The sequence below is a fragment of the Chiloscyllium plagiosum genome, unplaced genomic scaffold (assembly GCF_037043375.1).
Source record: "Chiloscyllium plagiosum isolate Xiang-an unplaced genomic scaffold, Cpla_swu_hap1 HiC_scaffold_19, whole genome shotgun sequence".
NCBI lineage: Eukaryota > Metazoa > Chordata > Chondrichthyes > Orectolobiformes > Hemiscylliidae > Chiloscyllium > Chiloscyllium plagiosum.
Window position 1 is genome coordinate 3,564,201 of NW_028270157.1, and position 20,258 is coordinate 3,584,458.

Consider the following 20,258-nt stretch of genomic DNA (forward strand, 5'->3'; position numbering starts at 1 on the left):
AGCAAACTTGAGTGGAATCACTGACAATGCAGCCCTCCCCAATAAACTCAATGCATTTCACAGTCACTGAAATGATGTTCCCCTCCCCAACAGCCTCCGTTGCATCTGTACCCACTGCTAGACATCAGGTCAGCCTGGAGTGTGAACCCATGGAAAGTAACCGGCCCAGATAGAATCCCTGGCCGTGCAGTCAGGGCCTGGGCAGACTAACTGGAGGGAGTATGCACAGATATCTTCAACCTACTTACGATGAGAGGTCCCAATCTGCTTCAAGATGTCCACTATCATTCTGGTGCCAAAGGAAAATCAGGCTTTAAAGACTACTGCCCGGTGTCTCTTACATTGAGCGTTGTGAAGTGTTTTCAGGGGTGAGTAATGCTCACATCAGCTCCAGCCTCCCAGACTGCCTTGATCTACTACAATTTGTCTACAGAAGATGCCATCTCTCTGGCCCTATATTCATCCCCGGAACATTCTGGATAACAAGGACACCTACATTAGATGCCTACTTATTGACTTCAGCTCTGTCTTCAACACCATCATCCCAACAAAATTAATCTCCAAACTCCAAGACCTACGACTCTGCTACCCCTCTGCCACTGAATCCTCGACTTCCTGACCCACAGACCGCAATCAGTCAGGATAGGCAACAATACCTCTTCCACCATAATTCTGAACACCAGTGCCCTGCAAGGCTGCACAGATAATCCCCTGCACATTCACAACTGTGGGGTCAAATTCAGCCCCAACTCCACTTACAAATTTGATATCACCACCGTAGTGGGTTAGATCTCAAACAATGAGAGTATAGGAAAGAGACAGACAGTTTAGTAACATGACGTAACAACAATCTCTCCCTCATTGTCAGCAAAACGAAAGAGCTGCTCATTAACTTCGGGAAGCGGAGTGGAGGACACGCCCCTGTCTGTATCAATGGGGTGAGGTAGAGATGGTCGAGAGCTTCAAGTTCCTGAGGGTGAATATAATGAACAATCTGCCCTGGTCCATCCACATCGATGCTGCAGTCAACAAAGTTAAGAGCACAATGACTCTTTACAATTTTGATAGATGCACCATAGAAAGCATCCCGTGTGGATGCATCACAGCTTGGAATGTCAACTCCTCTGCCCAAGACAAGAAATGAGAGAGTTGTGAATGCAACCCAGTCCATCATGAAAACCAGCCTTCTGTCTACACATCCTGATGCCTTGGGAAAGAAGCCAACATAATCAAAGACTCACCACCTCCACCCCCCCCCCCCCCCCCCCCCCAACATCCTGGTTATACTCTATTCCATTGGGCAAAAGAATTTGAATTCATACACCAGATTTAAAAACAGCTTCTTCCCATAGTTATCAGATTTATGAACAGACCTCTCATATTAGAGTCTTTCTCTGCACCTTTTCTTTGACTGTAACACTTACTGCATTCTGTTCTATTACCCTGATGTAGTTACGTAAGGTACGATTTGTCTGGGTAGCACACAATGCTTTGCACTGTAACTCAGTACATGATAATAATAAATTCATGTACCAAGACGAACACAGCTCCAATACAGAAGCTCAACATCATTCAAGACAAAACAAAGACACACATTTCATGAAGAATAAAATAGAGAACCACAAGTGTTTTATAAACAATAAATATATTTGATTTACTTTTCCCGTAAAGACGTGGGACCTTGTCTTTTCCAAAGTCATTTGTAGAAGGTGAGCAGCAGAGGCTTTGAGCTTGCAGTCTGGAAGACTAAGGCATCCTTTTTCATTCATTCATGACATGAGACCCTCCCAGGCTAGGCCACTGATTGCATTGGAGGTGGTGCTGGTGGGAAGCTACCTTCTTGGGACCACAATATTGCTCCAAGTCAGAATTATCTGTAGCTTGGAAGGAAACATGCAAATGATACTATTTCAGTGTATTTGCTGCCCTTGTCCTTTTAGGTGGTGGAGACTGAGTGCTTATGGAGAGGAAAGAAAGGTTTAGTCTCAGCAACTCCAAACTTGCCTCTTTGGAATACTAGATCATGACTCACAGACTACTTATGACAAAAACATGAAACCATGTTTGAAGAAAGTGCAATTATAAAAGGAGCTAAATTGATTTAAATACTAGGTTAAAACCTAAGTTTTGTTTTGTGCTGGATTGGCCTTTTCCCACTTCTGATGATTGTAAAGTCTTACAGAGACTTTGCAGCACATAGACACACTATTCCAACTGATTATTCAATGTAAGGTATAGTTCCAATGCACTAGCAGTATTCCAGTGTGTTGGAGTCAAAGCAGATCCAAGGGAAACAGGTCTAGAACAAGGAAGTCTTTGGTTGCAGACAAAAATGCAACAAAACCATACACTATGACCTATCCATGGAAGCTTGACAGCAAGATAGTGGGACTGTGGTCCCTGCAAAATCAGCTGCAGATAACTTAATGCCTTAGCAGAAAATTAGCAGGACCAACATCAGCACTTAGCAATACTTATGCTCAGTTACACAATTGCCAACTTATTGAAAGCCAGCAGGACCTCTACACACATGAAGAATCCATGTCAAACTGCAACCAGGCTGTCTGGAATTGGCTAAAAAGGGTATTACAATGCAAAAATAACAGATGTTACAACAATGTACAGGAAATGAAACCCCAGAGGGTGTATATACCTCTGCATGTGGCAAGGCATGTTCAGCATAGTTCAGAAGTGGAACATTGGCCCTTGGCTTTACAAGGAAAGGAAGATATACAAAAACAAAAAGTTATGTTTTTGAAACTTGAAAAATATACCAACTCAGCCTCAGGTAGAAGATTGCTGTGTCCACTACTGAATAGAGTTTTGGAAGGATATCATGACCTTCGAGATCAGAGTGGTGTCAGGGATGAGGACTTTTGTGAAGCGAAGAATTTGGAGAAGGTGGGTTTGATCTTCTTAAAATAAACTTGCATTTGCAGATACATTCTATTTTGTTCAAAAAGCATGCACTCTGGAGGCGTTCAGTCAGTGTGATATTTCATAAATTCCTACCTTGGAAACAGAACCAGTCTGACTCTAGGTTGGGATACAGACTCTAATCTCTGACTTTCAATGTATTGCCTGAGCTGAGATTAAATGTACTGAAAACCTTACGTTATCTTGGGGATGTGACTTGAAAGAAATTCTTTTTCCCACAATAATCAATCAAAACTGCATCCCCATTCTAAGTGATTAAAGATAAATCTGGGTTTGTTCAATACATCACATCAGTTGTATGACACCTTGATCTTTTATTATTGATTCCTTGTCCTACGATCCTGCCCGACTAGCTACATGAAGGAACAGCCCTCTGAAAGCTTATACTTTCAAATAAACGTGTTGAACTATAACTTGGCATTGTGAGACTTTTTTTACAAACTAAAATAAAGATTAAGAGGATTTCAATTGTGTTCAAACCACAAATGGTTTTGGTAAGCACATAACGAAGAAATAATTCTAGCTGTGGACATATCAGGAACCAACAGGTTATTGACAAAAAAGTCTTTTACATAGCAAGTTGCAATCTGGAATGTACTGCCTGAGTGTGAAAGAAAATAATTCAACAAATTCATAAGACATCAGTATAATTACTTTAAGGGAATATTCACAATGATGAGAAAAGAGCTGGGGACCAAAAAAGCTAGGAAAGGCACAACGGACTAACAGGCATCTTCTGACACTACATAGCGCACAATTTCATGGATTTGGCAGATGTACACTCCCCAAGGTAAATAAAATCTCCACCTACAAACATCCACTGTACCTTGGCTGGAAACTGTTGAACATGACTTTGGGTTTATACAGAAGCCTGACGACAAAAAAAAAAGGCAGCTTTATCACCAAAGACCCAAGTTCAAACCCAGCCCAGACCAGTAGATCAGAAATAAAACCACATGGTGCTGATTAACTCTGTTTCTTACAGATGCTATGTTCCTAGTCCAATTTACCTGCTCTTCAGAAATGAAACAGCTTTTAATATCTTGGCTGGAAGCATGTTGTTTGAATGAGGTTTGTCAACCCCAACTCCATATCAGTGAACATGGCAGGGGCACAGCCCAGCAAGAAGCTTGCTTTTTATTTCGCAGGAATTGTATTGACACTTGAGATGTATTGATAATTGGTTCAGAAAAAAAGATGTTTTCTGCTGCCCTTCACCACTGGGTGGAACATTAATAGAGTAGAATAAACTTCAGTTTTTACTGTTATTGAACCTGCTCTTCTATAGTTTGAAATCTTGCCCTGTCCCCATACTGGTTTAATGATTAACTGCTGCCTTGCTCTTGGGTACAACTGCAATATTAAAAAGGCATCTGGATGGAAAAGGAAGGGCTTAGAAGGATACAGAACAAATGTTGACAAATGAGACTCGATCAGTTTATGATATCTGGTTGGCACAGGCGAGTTGGCCTGACAAGTCTGCTTTCATGCTGTATAACTCTAACAATGTTCTTCTTGTCCCATGGAAGCAGCAACTTTTGTTCTAGAGTTGCATATTTTCACATGTGAAATCTAGTCAGTCACACACACGCACGCACAGGGTCCAGATTGTAAGTATTGTTAAAAAGCTTTTTGTTGCACTAACATTTATAGTTTACTGGAAAAGGACAATAGCTAATAAAACATTTAAAATATTGCTTTTCACAAATAGGTTTTTTTAAAATAAAAATTTGGATGGCAAGTGTTTATTTAAATTTGGAAAAAAAACATGCAATGTGAAGAGAATAAAAACCATGTGCACACAAAATGGTCAATATGAATGCAGCCAGTTGATTAGTTTAAGTTAGCCAACAATGTAAACTCAGCTGAGAGAACACAGTACGAAAGGTAGCTGGAGTGCACGAAAGTTAGCAGCAGCCAGCACCACCTGCTGGCTTTAGTGTAAAACAATAACATTTCCATTAAAATTTAGTACAGATACCAGAATTCAAATACAGTCCAAAAATCTCCCTTAATTTCCTATGGACATCAACAGGGAGGTAAGAAAAAAAAGACTTGAAGCTGGATCTAAACTTACAGCTGACTCCGTGCCAAGTGGGAATGGGCACTCAATGCTCAAATATCCTTTAACCCAGAGAAAAGCAGATCTATCCTTGCTGTACTTCCATGAGTGAAACTGGTATGTTTCAACATTCCCAAGTACACATAAAACATCCAGCTTAGCTAACCACAGATTTGAAGGTTCAATTAGCTCAGGTGATCAGTCTTTGCTTTCAAAACCAGTGTGAAGTTTTTCAATGCAAGGTTTTATAGACACCTATAGCAGTACATTCCAAACTCTCAACTCCATACTGTCACATTTACATGGCAAAGACAAAAAACAAGATTTATTCAAACACGTGAGCCAGTACAATTCCTTTCACTTAGTTTAAAAACAAGTCAATATTTAAACAAACATTGGTCTACAGAAATACAGAGCCACAGAATGTTTACGTAACATAGGAGAGAACATTCAGCCCTAACACTCGCTGCACAAATAATTTTCCTGTTACCATTGTTCCTTGCACTAATCGTCTTAAATCAGTATGCTCTGATTTCCAGCCCTTCCAACAATGGGACCAGTTTGTCCCTACTGAGTCTGTCCAAACCCCTCAAATTTTGGTAACTTCCATCAAATTGCCTCTGAATTTTCTCTTCTCTAAGGATGCAAATGCCTTTATCGAATCTGTCCACAAAAATAAAATCCAGAGACCATCACACTCAAACAATTTTTCTGCTCCCTGACCAATACCTTCACATCCTTCTGAAAATGTGGTGCCCAGAATTATGCACAATACTCCCACTGAGACAAAATGAGACATTTTATAAAATGCTCACCATAACATCCTTGCTTATGCATTCTAGGTATTCTCTCCATCTGCTCTTGGAATCCTATCGGAATAGGACATTTGATTTGCTCTCCTCATACTTAACTAAAAAATCGTTTCACATTCCTCTACATGAAATTTCACCGTGTCTACCCTTTCCACCAGACTGAGTGTGTCCGCCACGATTGTCACTATCCTCCCGGTTCATAATATTGCCATGTCTGAGCTGTAAATTTTGAAAATGTTTCCCCACATTCATGTTAAAAATCATGAAAATATCTTTACGGGAAAATGGATAACCAAAAATATGGAAAAACGGGAGAAAGTGAGAACTTAGTCAAAAAGAAAAAAGTACAAGGTTTGGGAAACTGAAGACAGGCAGGCCCTTGAAGAACTCAAACAAGCAATTGGGAGGGCAAAAAGGGTCATAAAACATCTTTGGCAAACTGGTTAAAGAAACGCCCAGAGCACTTTATACATATATAAGAAGCAAGAGGATAACTAGGGAAAAGGCAGGTCCACTCAAGGACAAAGGAGGGAATTTAGAGAAAACCAGTGAGGTCCTTCATGAAAACTTTGCATCAGTGTTCAAAGAAAAAGGATATGCTGGATGGTGAGTCAGGTGAAGGCTTGGTTAATATTTTCGGGCATGTCGAAGTAGAAAAGCTAGTAGTGTTGGGAGCTTGGCAGCTATTTAGGAAGACAAGTCCCCAGGACCTGATGGGATCTATTCCAAATGCTGAGGGAGGCAGGTGAGGAAATTGCTGAGGCCTGTGTGAAATCTTTGTATTCTCTTGAGTCACAGGAGGGGTTCTAGAGGACTGGGGAATAGCCAAAGCTGTTCCTTTGTTTAATGGCAACAAATAATTTGGGAAATTATAGGCTGGTGAGTCTTACATCAGTGGTAGGGAAACTAGGAACATAGGATGATTAAAAAGGGGGTACATTTAAAGATGATGAAATGCAACTGCCTGGAATGCACTGCTAGAGGTGGAAGTGGTAGATACAGTAGCAATATTTAAACGGCATCTTGCCAGATATATGAATACACAGGAGAGGGAGGGATATGGACCTCTTTTAGGCAAAAGATTTTTACAGAGGAATCACTATTATCTGAATATTAGATTATCTGAAGATGATTTCAAGGTTCCATAAAAACATTTCAAAGAGGTAAGTGTATTCTATTTATCCATACTGAAGATGGGCCAATGGGCTGAGAACTGGCAGATCGAGTTTAATTCAGATAAATGCGAGGTACTGCATTTTGGGAAAGCAAATCTTAGCAGAACTTGTACACTTAATGGTAAGGTCCTAGGGAGTGCTGCTGAACAAAGAGACCTTGGAGTGCAGGTTCATAGCTCCTTGAAAGTGGAGTCTCAGGTCGATAGGATAGTGAAGGCGGCGTTTGGTATGCTTTTTATTGGTCAGGGTATTGAGTACAGGAGTTGGGAGGTCATGTTGCGGCTGTACAGGGCATTGGTTAGGCCACTGTTGGAACATTGCATGCAATTCTGGTCTCCTTCCTATTGGAAACATGTTGCGAAACTTGAAAGGGTTCAGAAAAGATTTACAAGGATGTTGCCAGGGTTGGAGGATTTGAGTTTTGGGAGAGGCTGAACAGGCTGGGGCTGTTTTCCCTGGAGCGTTGGAGGCTCGGGGTGGCCTTATAGTGGTTTACAAAATTATGAGGGGCATGGACAGGATAAATAGACAAAGTCTTTTCCCTGTGATGGGGGAGTCCAGAACTAGAGGGCATAGGTTTAGGATGAGCGGGGAAAGATATGAGAGACCTAAGGGGCAACTTTTTCACGCAGAGGGTGGTGCGTGTGTGGAATGAGCTGCCAGAGGAAGTGGTGGAGGCTGGTACAGTTGCAACATTTAAGAGGCATTTGGATGGGTATATGAATAGGAAGGGTTTGGAGGGATGTAGGCTGGGTGCTGGCAGGTGGGACTAGAGACTGGGTCGGGATATCTGGTCAGCATGGACGGGTTGGACCGAAGGGTCTGTTTCCATGCTGTACATCTTTATGACTCTATGTGAAAACACTGGCAATTAATAAAGAAACTCAAGCAACAGCAACTGGATATTTTTACGGTAAGGATTGTTACACGGCCCTTTGTAAAAGTAAGGGTTTTACAGTATTCCTGACTCTTTACCGGGCCATTCATTAAAAAAAAGACAAGAGCAAAGGCACGGGTGAGGCGGGGCTTACATCCTTCTATCGTGAGACCGAGTTTCCAGAAACTGACCCTGGAAATGGTCTTGCTGTCGTAGTAGCTGTTCAGGATTTTGTTTAATGCTGGGATTTTATGCTAAGGTTTCAGCTCTTCTCATTTTAACCTGTAATTTGCAGACCGCGAAGATTAGTTTGTTTAAATGGCAGACAAACTATAGGTTTAAACAAACTCTCTGGTAGAGCACAACGTTAGATCAATATGGCTTCCCTGTTTAAGCTAAAATCGATTATCCAAGTAATCAACTATCTTAACGAAATAGTGCCCGCCCATCTCGTTTGGATAATCAAAGTTCCTCTGTGGTTTAGAAAGGCATGGTGGGGCAAAGGGCCTGTTCCTGGGCTGTACACTTCTTTGTTCTAACTCCACTCATTCTATCATCCAATCTGAAAATGAATTGCTCACCAACTAATTTTCTTTTTGTCACAGTCAACTTTGCTTCCATACTCCTACTGTCCCTTTTATTCCATGGCCCTCAATGCTGTTGATAAGCCTTGTAACATTTACCTCAGCAACTGCAATTCCATCATCTGCTATTTAACCAAATAAACTAAAGCAAGTTAGTCAACTTAGGGAATTAATAATTGTTTTCATGATTGTTCGCAAAGGACTTTTAACAGTACACAAAGTTATGAACTGTAATGCTCTTGAATAATGCACATGAGGCTGGCAACCGTTGATCTGGAAGTAGCACTAACAGGAAGTGAAGACCCAAAACCACATGGCTACCTTAGACCAAAGGAGAGCCACAAAGAGGAGAGGAAGAGGAGGGAAGGCCCATTTACAAACAGCTATGTTAAAAGGAACCTAAATTGAAGACAAGAACAGAAACTCAATTAGACAATGACAACTATGCTTCAGTGTTGGCAGAGCCAGTTCGCCAGCCCTTTTAATGTTGTTTATTAATAGAGTGAGGTAAGGGAATCTCTGTGCCTAGCTAACGGCATTGTGCACTAGTATGCTTTTCAGGTAACTGTCACGTTCAGGGATCTTCAAGTTGAGCTATTACTGCCCTGTGACTAAATCCATTCAGCAGGAAAGGCGAGAGATGGAATATTCAAAAGGTTGTTCGGGGAAAACTGAGAGATGACATCTGGTGCTATATTTGTGCAGGGAATATGATTCCTTGCAAGCTTGAGACGTAATCTTTTTGCATCTTGCTATTCCAAGTGTAATGTATAAACAGTAAGATTTTTATGGGCCTATGAATATCTGATTAATTTACATAGATTATGATATATGTCATCTTAAAAACTGGAATGTTTGACCATTCTTTATTTGAGGATTTATTTGTTACTTCCATCTACGTTTCCCCATCGGGATTGGAATTCCAGCACCATTTCTCTTGCTAAATGCAAATCCAAAGGACTCAGTTAGTAAGTCAGTAACAATCTCTGTCTTCACACTAAAATCTACTTATTGATTCCTAATTTGCTTCACTTCTTCCGCTACCCTTTCATAACAGATACACAGCAAGTTCAGGCTGTAAAATGCAATTTAGAATGCAGCCAAAGAATTAAATGCCAGCAGAGTGCAGTAGGGAAGATATCTTAAAGATGTTGCCCTTCCAAGGTCAAAAGTCATGTGATGATGGTGATCTTGACTCAGTAATGCACTTCGCAAATCTCTTCCAACAAACAATTAAATATTATTACTCTCAAACAGATTTAATTCACTTGTGGAACACACCCAGGTTTTGTTTGTTCTATGGTACAACATTCCTGCCCATGGGAAATAGCACAATTACTGAACTGCATTAAATCTGTAACTCAAACTAGTTTGTGGGACACATGCTCAACTGAAAGTTTGTCAATATTTCCTATGCAAATTCAATGCTAAATGGCACACACTTACCTTGTCCACTTCCCTGACACTTGCTTGTATGGGATTTGTGATATTAATTTCAATAATGGTCTGCCACAGTTCTCTGTCACACCACACCACGATGGATAACTTCTCCTAAAATCAAACCGAACAGCTAAGAAAACTGGGGAAAAAAAAATATGTAAAATGGTTTTAGCCTTGATTTTTGTGGATGCAACGTGATCATCATTTTTATTGTTGCCATTTAAAGTAACTAAAGAAAAGCTGCTGGATAAATTTAGGAAGTTTCATTTGGGTGACATGCTGATATGCAGTTCTGTAGAAATTTCAGAACAGAATGGAAGATAGACTTGAATGTTAATTTTAATTAATCTTGGGGTGAAAACAAAACAGATTTGGCAGTTGAGTTTTGGTGGTCCAATTGCTAGCATCAAAGAACCAGAAAGGATGTTCTTCCAACCTACTGTAATCTTCTCCTATTTATAAACTGAAGTTTAATAGAAATACACAAAAAATCCAATTTCTTTTTAGTTTTAATATTGCATCTCAGGTTGTTACATTTAGGCTCAATGCAAGAACCATAAGACCGTAAGATATAGCAGAATTAGGCAATTTAGCCCACTGTGTCTGCTCTGCCATTCGATCCCTTTCTCAACCCCACTTCTCCTGCCCTCTCCCTGTAACACTTGATTCAATCCCCTTACCAATCAAGAACCCCTCTGTCTTAAATACAATGACCTGGTCTCCAGTCTTGTACTGCAATGAGTTCCACAGATCCACCTCCCACTGACTCCCCTAACCTCAGGCTGTGCCCTCAGGTCCACAGCCTCACCTGCTGGAAATATCTTCTCCACATTCACGCTATCTAGGCCTCTCAGTATTCACTAAGTTTCAGTAAGATTTCTGTTATCCTTCAAAACTCTATTGAGTACAGACCAAGAATCCTCAACTTCTCTTCACTATGTCATGCCCTTCACTCCCAGGATCAGTCTCATAAGCATCCTCTGGATGCCCTCCAAGGCTAGAACATTCTTCCTTAGATATGGGGCCCAAAACTGATCATAATATACCAAGTGCGGTCTGATCAGAGGCTTATACAGCCTCTTACATTTGCCTTCCTAATTGCCAACTGAGCCTGCATGGTAACCTCATTAGAATCCTGAGCCACGATGCTCAAGTGCTTCAGATTTCTGATGCCTATCTGCTTTTGCAAAATAGTCTACGCCTCTAGTCTTTCTGCCCAACTGCTCTCACTTCCCCACACTATAATCCATCTGCTACATCTTTGTCCACTCTCCCAACCTGAAGTCCTTCTGCAGTATCACTGTCTCAACAATAATCCCTGTCTTTTTGTTTAAATAATTGCTAAAGATGACACAAACTGTTATTGACCTGGAGCTTAACATTTACAATTTATTGATCTCAATCAAAATTTCTAAGTTGCAAAGATTGTCTGGATTCAAACAGGGAGTAACTGAGCAGTGGTCCAAGAGATGGAGGCCAGGATTTAGGGTTTATGTTGCAGATGTGCTCCAGATCCACTTGGAGCCAAGAAATGACGGGAAAAATCTGGCAGTGTCCACTTAGCGCTTCATGAGAAAAGAAAATCAAGTGTCAAGTTCAGACATTTCACATTGGTGAATAGACCAATCAGCCCATGAATCTATTCTCAAGTTCAATGACATTACAACTTGTCTATATCTTAATTCAATCCTTCTTGACTCCAATCTTGACTGCATATTTTTACAGCCCATAGAAGGAAAGTTGAGCATGGTGGAAGGAGGTCAGACAGGATCGTGAGGCAGCATGAGGAGAGGAAATGGAAGGGGGCAACAAGAGAGAACAGAGAAGGCAAAACAGGGAAAGAGAAAGATGCAAGAGGTGACCATTCTTTCAGGAAAGATAACATAGACATGCCATATACTGTGTGTTTAGATGAATGAGACATGATACAACAAAAACAATTGAGGGGCACAATCAGGTATAGGGAGAGAACATTTTTACCTCTGGCCACAGAATTTCAAACATTGTCAGTCTCAGGATAAAGACACAGTCATTTAGGCCTTACATGAGCAGACATTTCTTCACAGGACTGCAAATATTTGAAATTGTGTACCTTAACAGAGTTGTGGATACTAGATTATTTAAACCATTCAACAATCAACAGTTTCTTTGACGACTGAAAGATATGCATGAGGGTTAAGGCAGAGTTGGCCACAACTTCGTTCAATGGTCAAGCAACGACAAAAAGCCAAATGGCCCGCTTTCAATCCTGTTACATTCTTAACAGAGAAAGTTGAAGCTTACGTTTCTGTACAACCTTTGACAACCTCAGTGTATCCCTGAACACTTTAGAACTAACTGGTTTCTTACTTTAGTTTGATTCACTTGAATGAATGAACATCAAGATGTGGGGAGGTCTTTTAGTGACGCAGCCTCTTTGGTAAATTACTAACTCGATGTTAAATTGAATGGCTGTCAGAACCAGCAAGAGGAAACATCATTGACCTGAATCTTTGAGCTTCTTTACATAGATGCTGCTCAACCTGCCAAGCATTTCCCACATCTACAGTCTTTATCCTACTATCAGAGCAAATTGGGCCTTCACTCCCCAGACTTTACAAGTACAAGAGATTATCTCACAAACACAAGGCTCTGAAAAAGACAGACACATGCTCTTGGTTGGGGAATTTTGAAAGTAGGAGCAACACTCAGTCGATTATTTAGGACCAAGACAAGAAGAAATCCCATCTCCCATAAGATTATGAACCTTAGCAATTAACAAATTTAACATGTTTAGTACATTGAAAGGTGAGATAGATTTAAAGAATGGGTAACAGGCAGGAGAAGAGTGAGGCAGAAGATCAACCACGATCATATTGAATAGTCAAAGCAGCTTGAAGGTGCCGATGATCCACTCATACATTCCTTCTATACTGCCCAGGATTCGGCACAGCCCCCCAAATCCGTATTACCGATGCAAATTCTGAGCACGACCTTCCAGTTTCAAAAGCTGCTGCCACCCACGAACCTTCGAGATCCACGCAACAGAGAAAATAATTTGAAGGAACTTGGGTCTACTGCTCAGCCCATTTCTTAGATTCTTCAGATTTACGAAAAAGTCATAAATCCAAAGATTTGCTGCTTCAACTCCCTTTGGATCAGACATTCTAAGAGAAAAGCAGAATCATTGACGTTTTCTACATCACCTGATATTCGCATTCACAAAATCTTACCTGAGACAACTTTTGCTGGCAGGCCTGCTTCACAATCAAGATACATTCTTGAACACTGAAGGATGTGGGAATAATGTCAAAATTGAAAGTACACTGTGCATTTTAATATTCAGCTTGTGGACAAATAAATATGGGACTAAGTCAATGTTTTAATTTTTATTTGTATATGTCAAAATACAATTTTCAGAAAATAATTGGAAGCTTTTGTAATCAGTTTCTGCAGATGCACTGTCTGCTCAATACTACCAATAAAACTGAAACAGCACACCGGCTACATCATGGAATCCAATATAAAGAATAAATAACCTAAATATAAAACACTAAAATATTAGAAACATCTACGGTAATTTTGCACATGCACTCAACACATTCCATAATCTGCTTGCCAGTCAGTCAAACACTCAGAGCACTGTGGTGAACTAATGCTCAAACTTTGTCGTCACTGTCTCTGTCAATGTTAAACCACAGTAAGATGTCACACATCACCAGCAATATCGACCCAACAATCACTTAGTCCAAATACCATTTGAATGTGAAAATCTAGTTTTCTTGGTACCTTTATAAAATCAATCTCCTGAGATTAGTAGTAAGAGTATGAATTCACACCTGCAGAAAACCAATGAACAGAAAATGTCATGCCCCAAAGAGGCATTGCGCCCCAATTACTAGAAGACTACAATAAGCAATGTAACACAAGAATCATGTTTATGTATGAAGAGGTATAAATTCACATTTAATACAATATATTTAAGGATAATACAACAGCTACTGCAAGCTTAATGTACAATGACTCTGCACGTTGGAACTCTTCAGTGGTTTTATTTGACATACGTTGTGTGCCGTAAGAAGTTGTATTGACATTTAAATATATATTCAAAATAAACTAGGGGTGATGCACAATATGGGTCTAATGGTAAGTGTGTTCACTGCAATTGTTCTTTTAAAAAACCACCACAATATAAGAAGTGCATTTCAATCTCTGGGGACAACATGAACATGCTTTCCCAACTTGCCGCAAACCTTCCCATCTGCCCCATGTGAAGACCATTAATATAGCTTCCCCGAACAAACAGCCATTTGAATGATATTACTTTGGCAGGGAATAAAATGGCCAAGACGTGACTCACAGATGCAATATAGTGAGAAACCTCTCATTAACCTTGGATGCACATTTTTACATCTGTGAACACTAATCCCAAATTAATTGAACCGCTTACCATTCAAGACACCGCGCTTTTCCAAAAAAGATCATTTCATGTATATTTGTACTTTTTAAGCCATAAAACCTCATTTAAAAGACATCTTTGAATAATCTGTGTAACCATCATGCCTACATGGTGCATTGAAACTTAAAACAGTAATTGTGTATATATATATATATCGTATGAACATAAAATATACATACACAGAACCTGCTAAAATGAATGTGAAGGTTACAGATTCTTTAAGATCTTGCACTACAGGCTTAAAAATTGTGACAGACTTAAGTCAAGAAAACATTTTGTAAAATAAATCTACTTCAACGGATTTGTTAAAGCATCTTATCAAGAAATGCATATTGCACAAACAGTGAAAGCAAATGTTTCACCAACCGTACTGATCATCATTGGGGGGGGGACAAATTAGAATTCGCAGTTACCTCCTTGCTTGGCCTTAGTTGAATCTTTTCCAAAACGGGATGGTTGTGAATGCTGTCCCAAATTGAACTGGCACATAGGTGGTTAAGCACATATTAAACATTTTTTAAGCATGTGAGAAAGGAAAATAATTCTGTGGCACAGTAACATTTAGTTGTATTCTTAACTGTCTTCATTGCACAATGAAAGCAGTTTGTTGATGCAAGTGTTTTATATACAAGTAAGGCTTATTGGTTTAATATCAAGGCGCTTCTGCCTTTAAACACTTTCCTCAAAACTGTAAACAAGATTTTCAGTCATCCACTTCAGCAGTTTTAGCATCTGTTAAAATGGTTATATATATATATACATACACACACACAAACATCTTTTTTTTATATATATATATATATATATATATATATATATATCCATATGTAAAGACATTGAACAGGTTCATACAAGATGATGCTCTTCAAGGTGGGAGCCTGGTTGGTCACTTCCATCTCTTTTTGATCACTTTGCTGAAATGTGTGTGATTGAATTCAGAGTGGATCAGTTTTCACGAAATGGCATCAACAGCAAGCAGAATCCTGTTTACTTGGAAAGTTTGCTGATGACTCTGATCAAGGCCCCATTTTCATCTTTCAGCCTCTGGTTGTCTGCTTTCAAATCTGGTAGCATCTGTAGTGGAAATAAAGATTATATTAAGCCACTGTTAAAAGCAAACCTTCACTCTGCACACAATGTTGATAGCAAAGGTTCTAAACAGAACTTCTAGAGAATCTGTAACATGGGAACATGAACAATTTTTAACAGCAGAGCATTACAACTACATATGTGCACTTGCAAAGGATTACTGCAGTCTTGCAGCTTTCAATCTTTGTTATTTCTTGAAGCCATATTCAAGCACCTTAAATAGACAGCGTATATTAAAACAATCTGGTGGGTGAGATAATTGGCTAAATGGAAAAGCCTTCTGCCTTTCAGATGGATGTACAAATCCTCTGGGTATATTCGAAGGACAACAGGAAAAGGTTTCCTAATGTCTTGGCCAATATTATTCTTTAAACACAAGAAAAATCACTATTACATGACAGTTCCTGGGAGCTTGTTCTACACAAGTTGGCTGCAGCGCTGCCTATACAAAAATCACAATTGCACTGCAAACATAACTCACGATGGGGTAGCTCTGAGGATAATATTAGTACAGTGCTGAAAGATAACTTGAACTCGAGATATAGAATCCATTTGGATAGAAAAGGTCACTTGTGAGACAACTTCAGCAGCCCCTTAACAGTGGTTACATGATAGAACATCACAAAGGAAGAAATAACAGTGATGTCTAAAAAACATTTGGCAATAATCATCAGCAACTTTCTATTTGGCAAATTGTACACTGAAGAAGAGAGCTAATAGCATGTATTTGGGGTAATTTCTTGAATTCTGATGCTAAGCAGGGAGCTGGCTATTCTACAGCTATGAATAGGCAAACAAATTCCTGAGTAAAGGAGCCTCTAGGTAACAACATCACATGATGCCCAGGTCATTAATGCGGCAAATGGAATTTTGTCCTTCATTGCTAAATCAATTACTTGGACAGGATTTCCTTTTACAAAGTCATGTTGACTCTGCCTGATTATATGATTTTCGAAGTATCCTGCAATTTCCTTAATAATGGACTCTCGGCATTTCCTTGTGATAGATGCTAGGCTATTTGGCCTATATCTTCCTGCTTTGCCAACTTCCTTTCTCGTACAAATGTTTTACATTCGCTCTTTTTCCAATCCATTGTGACCCTTCCAGACTTAGTAATTTAGGCAAATAAAAACCAGTACACCGCCTGGCTCTGCAATGACTTCTTTCAACACGGGTGAACCTGACGGACTTTAAATCGATTAATTGTCCCTCTATCTTTATTTCCCCAGACTCTCTCTCGCTCTCTCTCTCTCTCAAAGACTAATACTTACTTTTTCTTTTTAAATACAGATCATTCTTTTCATATCTGTTCTTGCATTTCTAGCTTTCCTTCATTCTTATTTCTCTACCATAATTCTTTTGTTCTTAAAAGCATTCCCGTCTGATTTACCACTAAATCTTTGCAAGACTTTTAGTGCTCCTTTCAACTTAATACAACCCTAAACTACATGTAGCCACAGATGATGAATTCTTCTTAAGAAATAGCTCTTGTTCATTCTGATAAATCTTTAAGTATCTCCTTCGCTACATCTCTCACACTGTTTCCCAGTTTACTTGGACTGCATTCATACCCTTTATAATTACCTTTATTTAGATTTAAAATATAAATTTCAAACCCTCACTGCTCAACTTAAAAATGAATGTGAAATCTATCATAAGAACTCTGAGGAGTAGGTGGTCTGGCCCTTTGAGCCTGCTCCACCATTCAATAAGATTATGGCTGATCTTTTCATGGACTCAGTTTCACTTACCTGCCCTCTCACCATAATCCTTAATTCCTTTACTGTTCAAAAAAATCTTAGCTTCGAAAGCATTTACTGAGGAAATCTCAACCAATTCACTGGGTCGGGAATCCCATAAATTCTCAACCCTTGGTGAAGTAGGTCCTACTCAATTCAATTCAGTCAATGACTTGGATGAAGGAACCAAATGTATGACAGCAAAATTGGTTTATGACGCCAAGGTACAGAAGAAAGCAACTTGTCAATAGGAGACATTGGGTTACACAGGGATACAGATAGTAGTAGTGAGTGGACAAAACATTTGTTGATTGAGTGAAGTTTGTGGGTGATTGTTCACATTGGCAGGAACAATTGAACAACTGTGTACTATTAAACAGAGAGAGATGACTGAACTTCACAGTACAGGGGATCTGGACACCCAGGTACACAAATCACGAACATATACTATGTAGGTACAGTGAATGGCTAGGATAGCAACTGATAGGTTGGGGCGTCATAGCGTGGGAAATGGAATATAAAGATAAAGATGATATACTGCAGCTGTGTAGGACTTTCGTGAGACTGTGTACAGTTTTGATCCCACTTGAGAAAAAATACAGTAATGAGAGAACAGGTTCTAAGAAACTTCACTCAGAAGGGGCAAAGGGATTATTTTATCTAGAAAAGCTGAATGGGTTAAGCTTATAACCACTGAAATTCACAAGAAGAGAAATTAATGAAATATACAAGATCCTCAGGAAACTTAATAGTGTCGTTACTTGGAAGTTGCTTCCTTTCGTGGAGGAGTTGAGAAATTAGGGGTTATAGTTTTAAAATAACAGGTCTCGCTCAGAACACTAAGAAAACAAAAGTAACTTTTGGTTTTTCTGTTGAATTCTCTACCCAGAACCAGAAAGTTTGGGTTACTGAATTTAAGGCTGTGTTAGAACGATTTTTCATAGCCAAGGGTGTAAAGAGTTATTTGAGAGAAGGTTTGAGATCACAACCAGACAGCATCATCTTACCAACCATATGAAGCTGGAAGGGTCAGAAGGCCTTCACCTATTGCCAAGCACTGATTCTTTAAGGCTTCATTAATTGACACATCAGTAATAGAGGCATAAAGAACAGGAAGGGTACTGTGAACTTACTCTGAACACTGGTTAGCCCTTCACTCAAGTATTGAGTGCAGTTCTGTGCATCAACATTTAGAGGAACAAGGTGAATATATTGGAGAGAATACAGAAGAGGTTGTCAAGATGGTTTCAGGATAACCTCAGTTATGAGCAAAAACTGGAGAAGGCGGAACTGCTTTCCTTGAACAGAAAATGGTCAACTGAAGACTAGAAACATATGGATGTAAATTTGCTCGCCGAGCTGGAAAGTGCATTTTCAGACATTTCATCACCATACCAGGTAACATGATTGAGCCTCCGGTGAATCACTGGTGTGACAGCCTGCTTTCTAATTTATGCATTTAGGTTCCCATGGGGGTGATGTCATTTCCTGTGCTGCTGTCATCATTTCCTGTTCTCTCTCTCTCTGAGATTGATAGACGGGATCCACATTGGTGTATTTGTTGATAGAGTTCCTGTTGGAACATTCCAGCTCAGAGAGCAAATTTACATCCAGATCCTCAGCCTGAGGTACAAATCTTCTCCAAACTCACGAACGAGAGAGACATTTTCCAAATCCATAAGTAGCGCAGACAATTAGGGAGAAACTGCTATTTATAAAAAGGAGAACCAACCAGTCAGCACAGTTTAACTGTTTTGCAAAAGCAGCAAATGAAAAATGAGAAAAAAACTTATCACATAGCAAGTGATTTGGGTCTCTCACTGGAAGCGTGTTGGAGGCAATTCAGTTCAAAAATTTGAGATGGCATTGTATGATTATTTCAATGAAAACAATATGCAGGGTTATCAAGAAAAGTCAAGAGATTGGCACAAGCTTAAAATGCTCACAAAGAGCTGGGTGCAGACATGATGGGTACTAAGGTCTCCCACTGCACCATTCCAACTCTATGATGCCCTGTTTTCCTTGGCCAGGACAGGTGAAAGATAAATGCAAGGTTGTTGTTTCCTCTCTTAAACACCTCCAAGTGGAATTTCTCCTTTGGGAATTAGTTAGATCTCAAATGCAATGGCCCAGTGGCATTTCATGTGTCAGAGGGGTGCAGCCAAAGGAGTGCACTAAATCTGTTTTGTAACACATATTCAACAATTGACACAGTTAGGGACTGTCAACATGGCGGTTGGCAGCATTGTCTCATATAGCACATCCTGTGCATATGGCACTCTTAATCAGTGACTGTTCAGGAAAATGGAAATAATGGTTTAAAAATAACATGCATAAGGAAAAAATAAGGGATACTGTCTAACACAACAATGCAAGTAATTTGTTTAAACTTTTCGTGTGACTGTACCAAAAGTCTCAGAATAAATATCAAGAGTTTCAGTAACTTATCTGAAAGGTGGTCCACTCATCTACACCATCCTGAGCTGGGCACCAACCAGGATTTGATGGTTTCAGTTGCAGCTGGGTTACAACTGATAACATCACATTATACCAACTAAGCGCTCCCTACCATTGAGCATAAAGCTGAGTAAATAAGCAAACTTTTAATGTCACGTAAATTGTTACAACCCTATGTTCAACTAGACAAATATTTTCTCAACTTTAAAATCAAAATTTACAGACATGATCCTGTTAAGTCCATCACCTGCAATTACTTCAGGCACAAATGTGAAAAGAAATCCCAATTTTCCAACTTATTACTGGGTTTTAAATCAGCAAGCAAAGCTGACGGTCATTACAAACAACAATATTTACCTTTCAAAAGATTATTGACTGTATATTGTAAAAACAATTACGTGGGATTTAGAGTCAAGGAAACTGGAATTACACTGCTACAGCTTTCAAGATATTGGAAAAATGCAACTCTCAAGGATAGTGATTGCAAGAGTTTATAATCAGAGCAGAGATTACATGCCAACAGATACAAAGATGTCCACAGGAGAGAGATAAGGGAATATGCAGACAAATGGAACTAATATGAATGCCTTTGTGGTGGACAAAAGCTAACTATGGTTGGGCAGCCTAGTCTGTTGTCGTAATTTCATA

General features: G+C 39.5%; 1 protein-coding gene across 13 annotated transcripts in view; it reads right to left on the bottom strand.

Annotated features, from left to right (window-relative positions):
- Positions 1-13,240: 13,240 nt before the first annotated feature.
- The window catches only part of ppp1r12a (protein phosphatase 1, regulatory subunit 12A), a 191,594-nt gene continuing 184,576 nt past the window's right edge, over positions 13,241-20,258 (bottom strand). For all 13 annotated transcript variants that reach the window (XM_087996979.1, XM_087996986.1, XM_087996983.1 and 10 more), the window contains one exon: positions 13,241-15,399. Coding sequence is in view for 3 of the 13 variants with exons in the window: in XM_087996978.1 (XP_087853104.1) it covers positions 15,313-15,399 (87 nt within the window). In the remaining 10 variants the exon portion in view is untranslated. The remainder of the gene's footprint in view (positions 15,400-20,258) is intronic.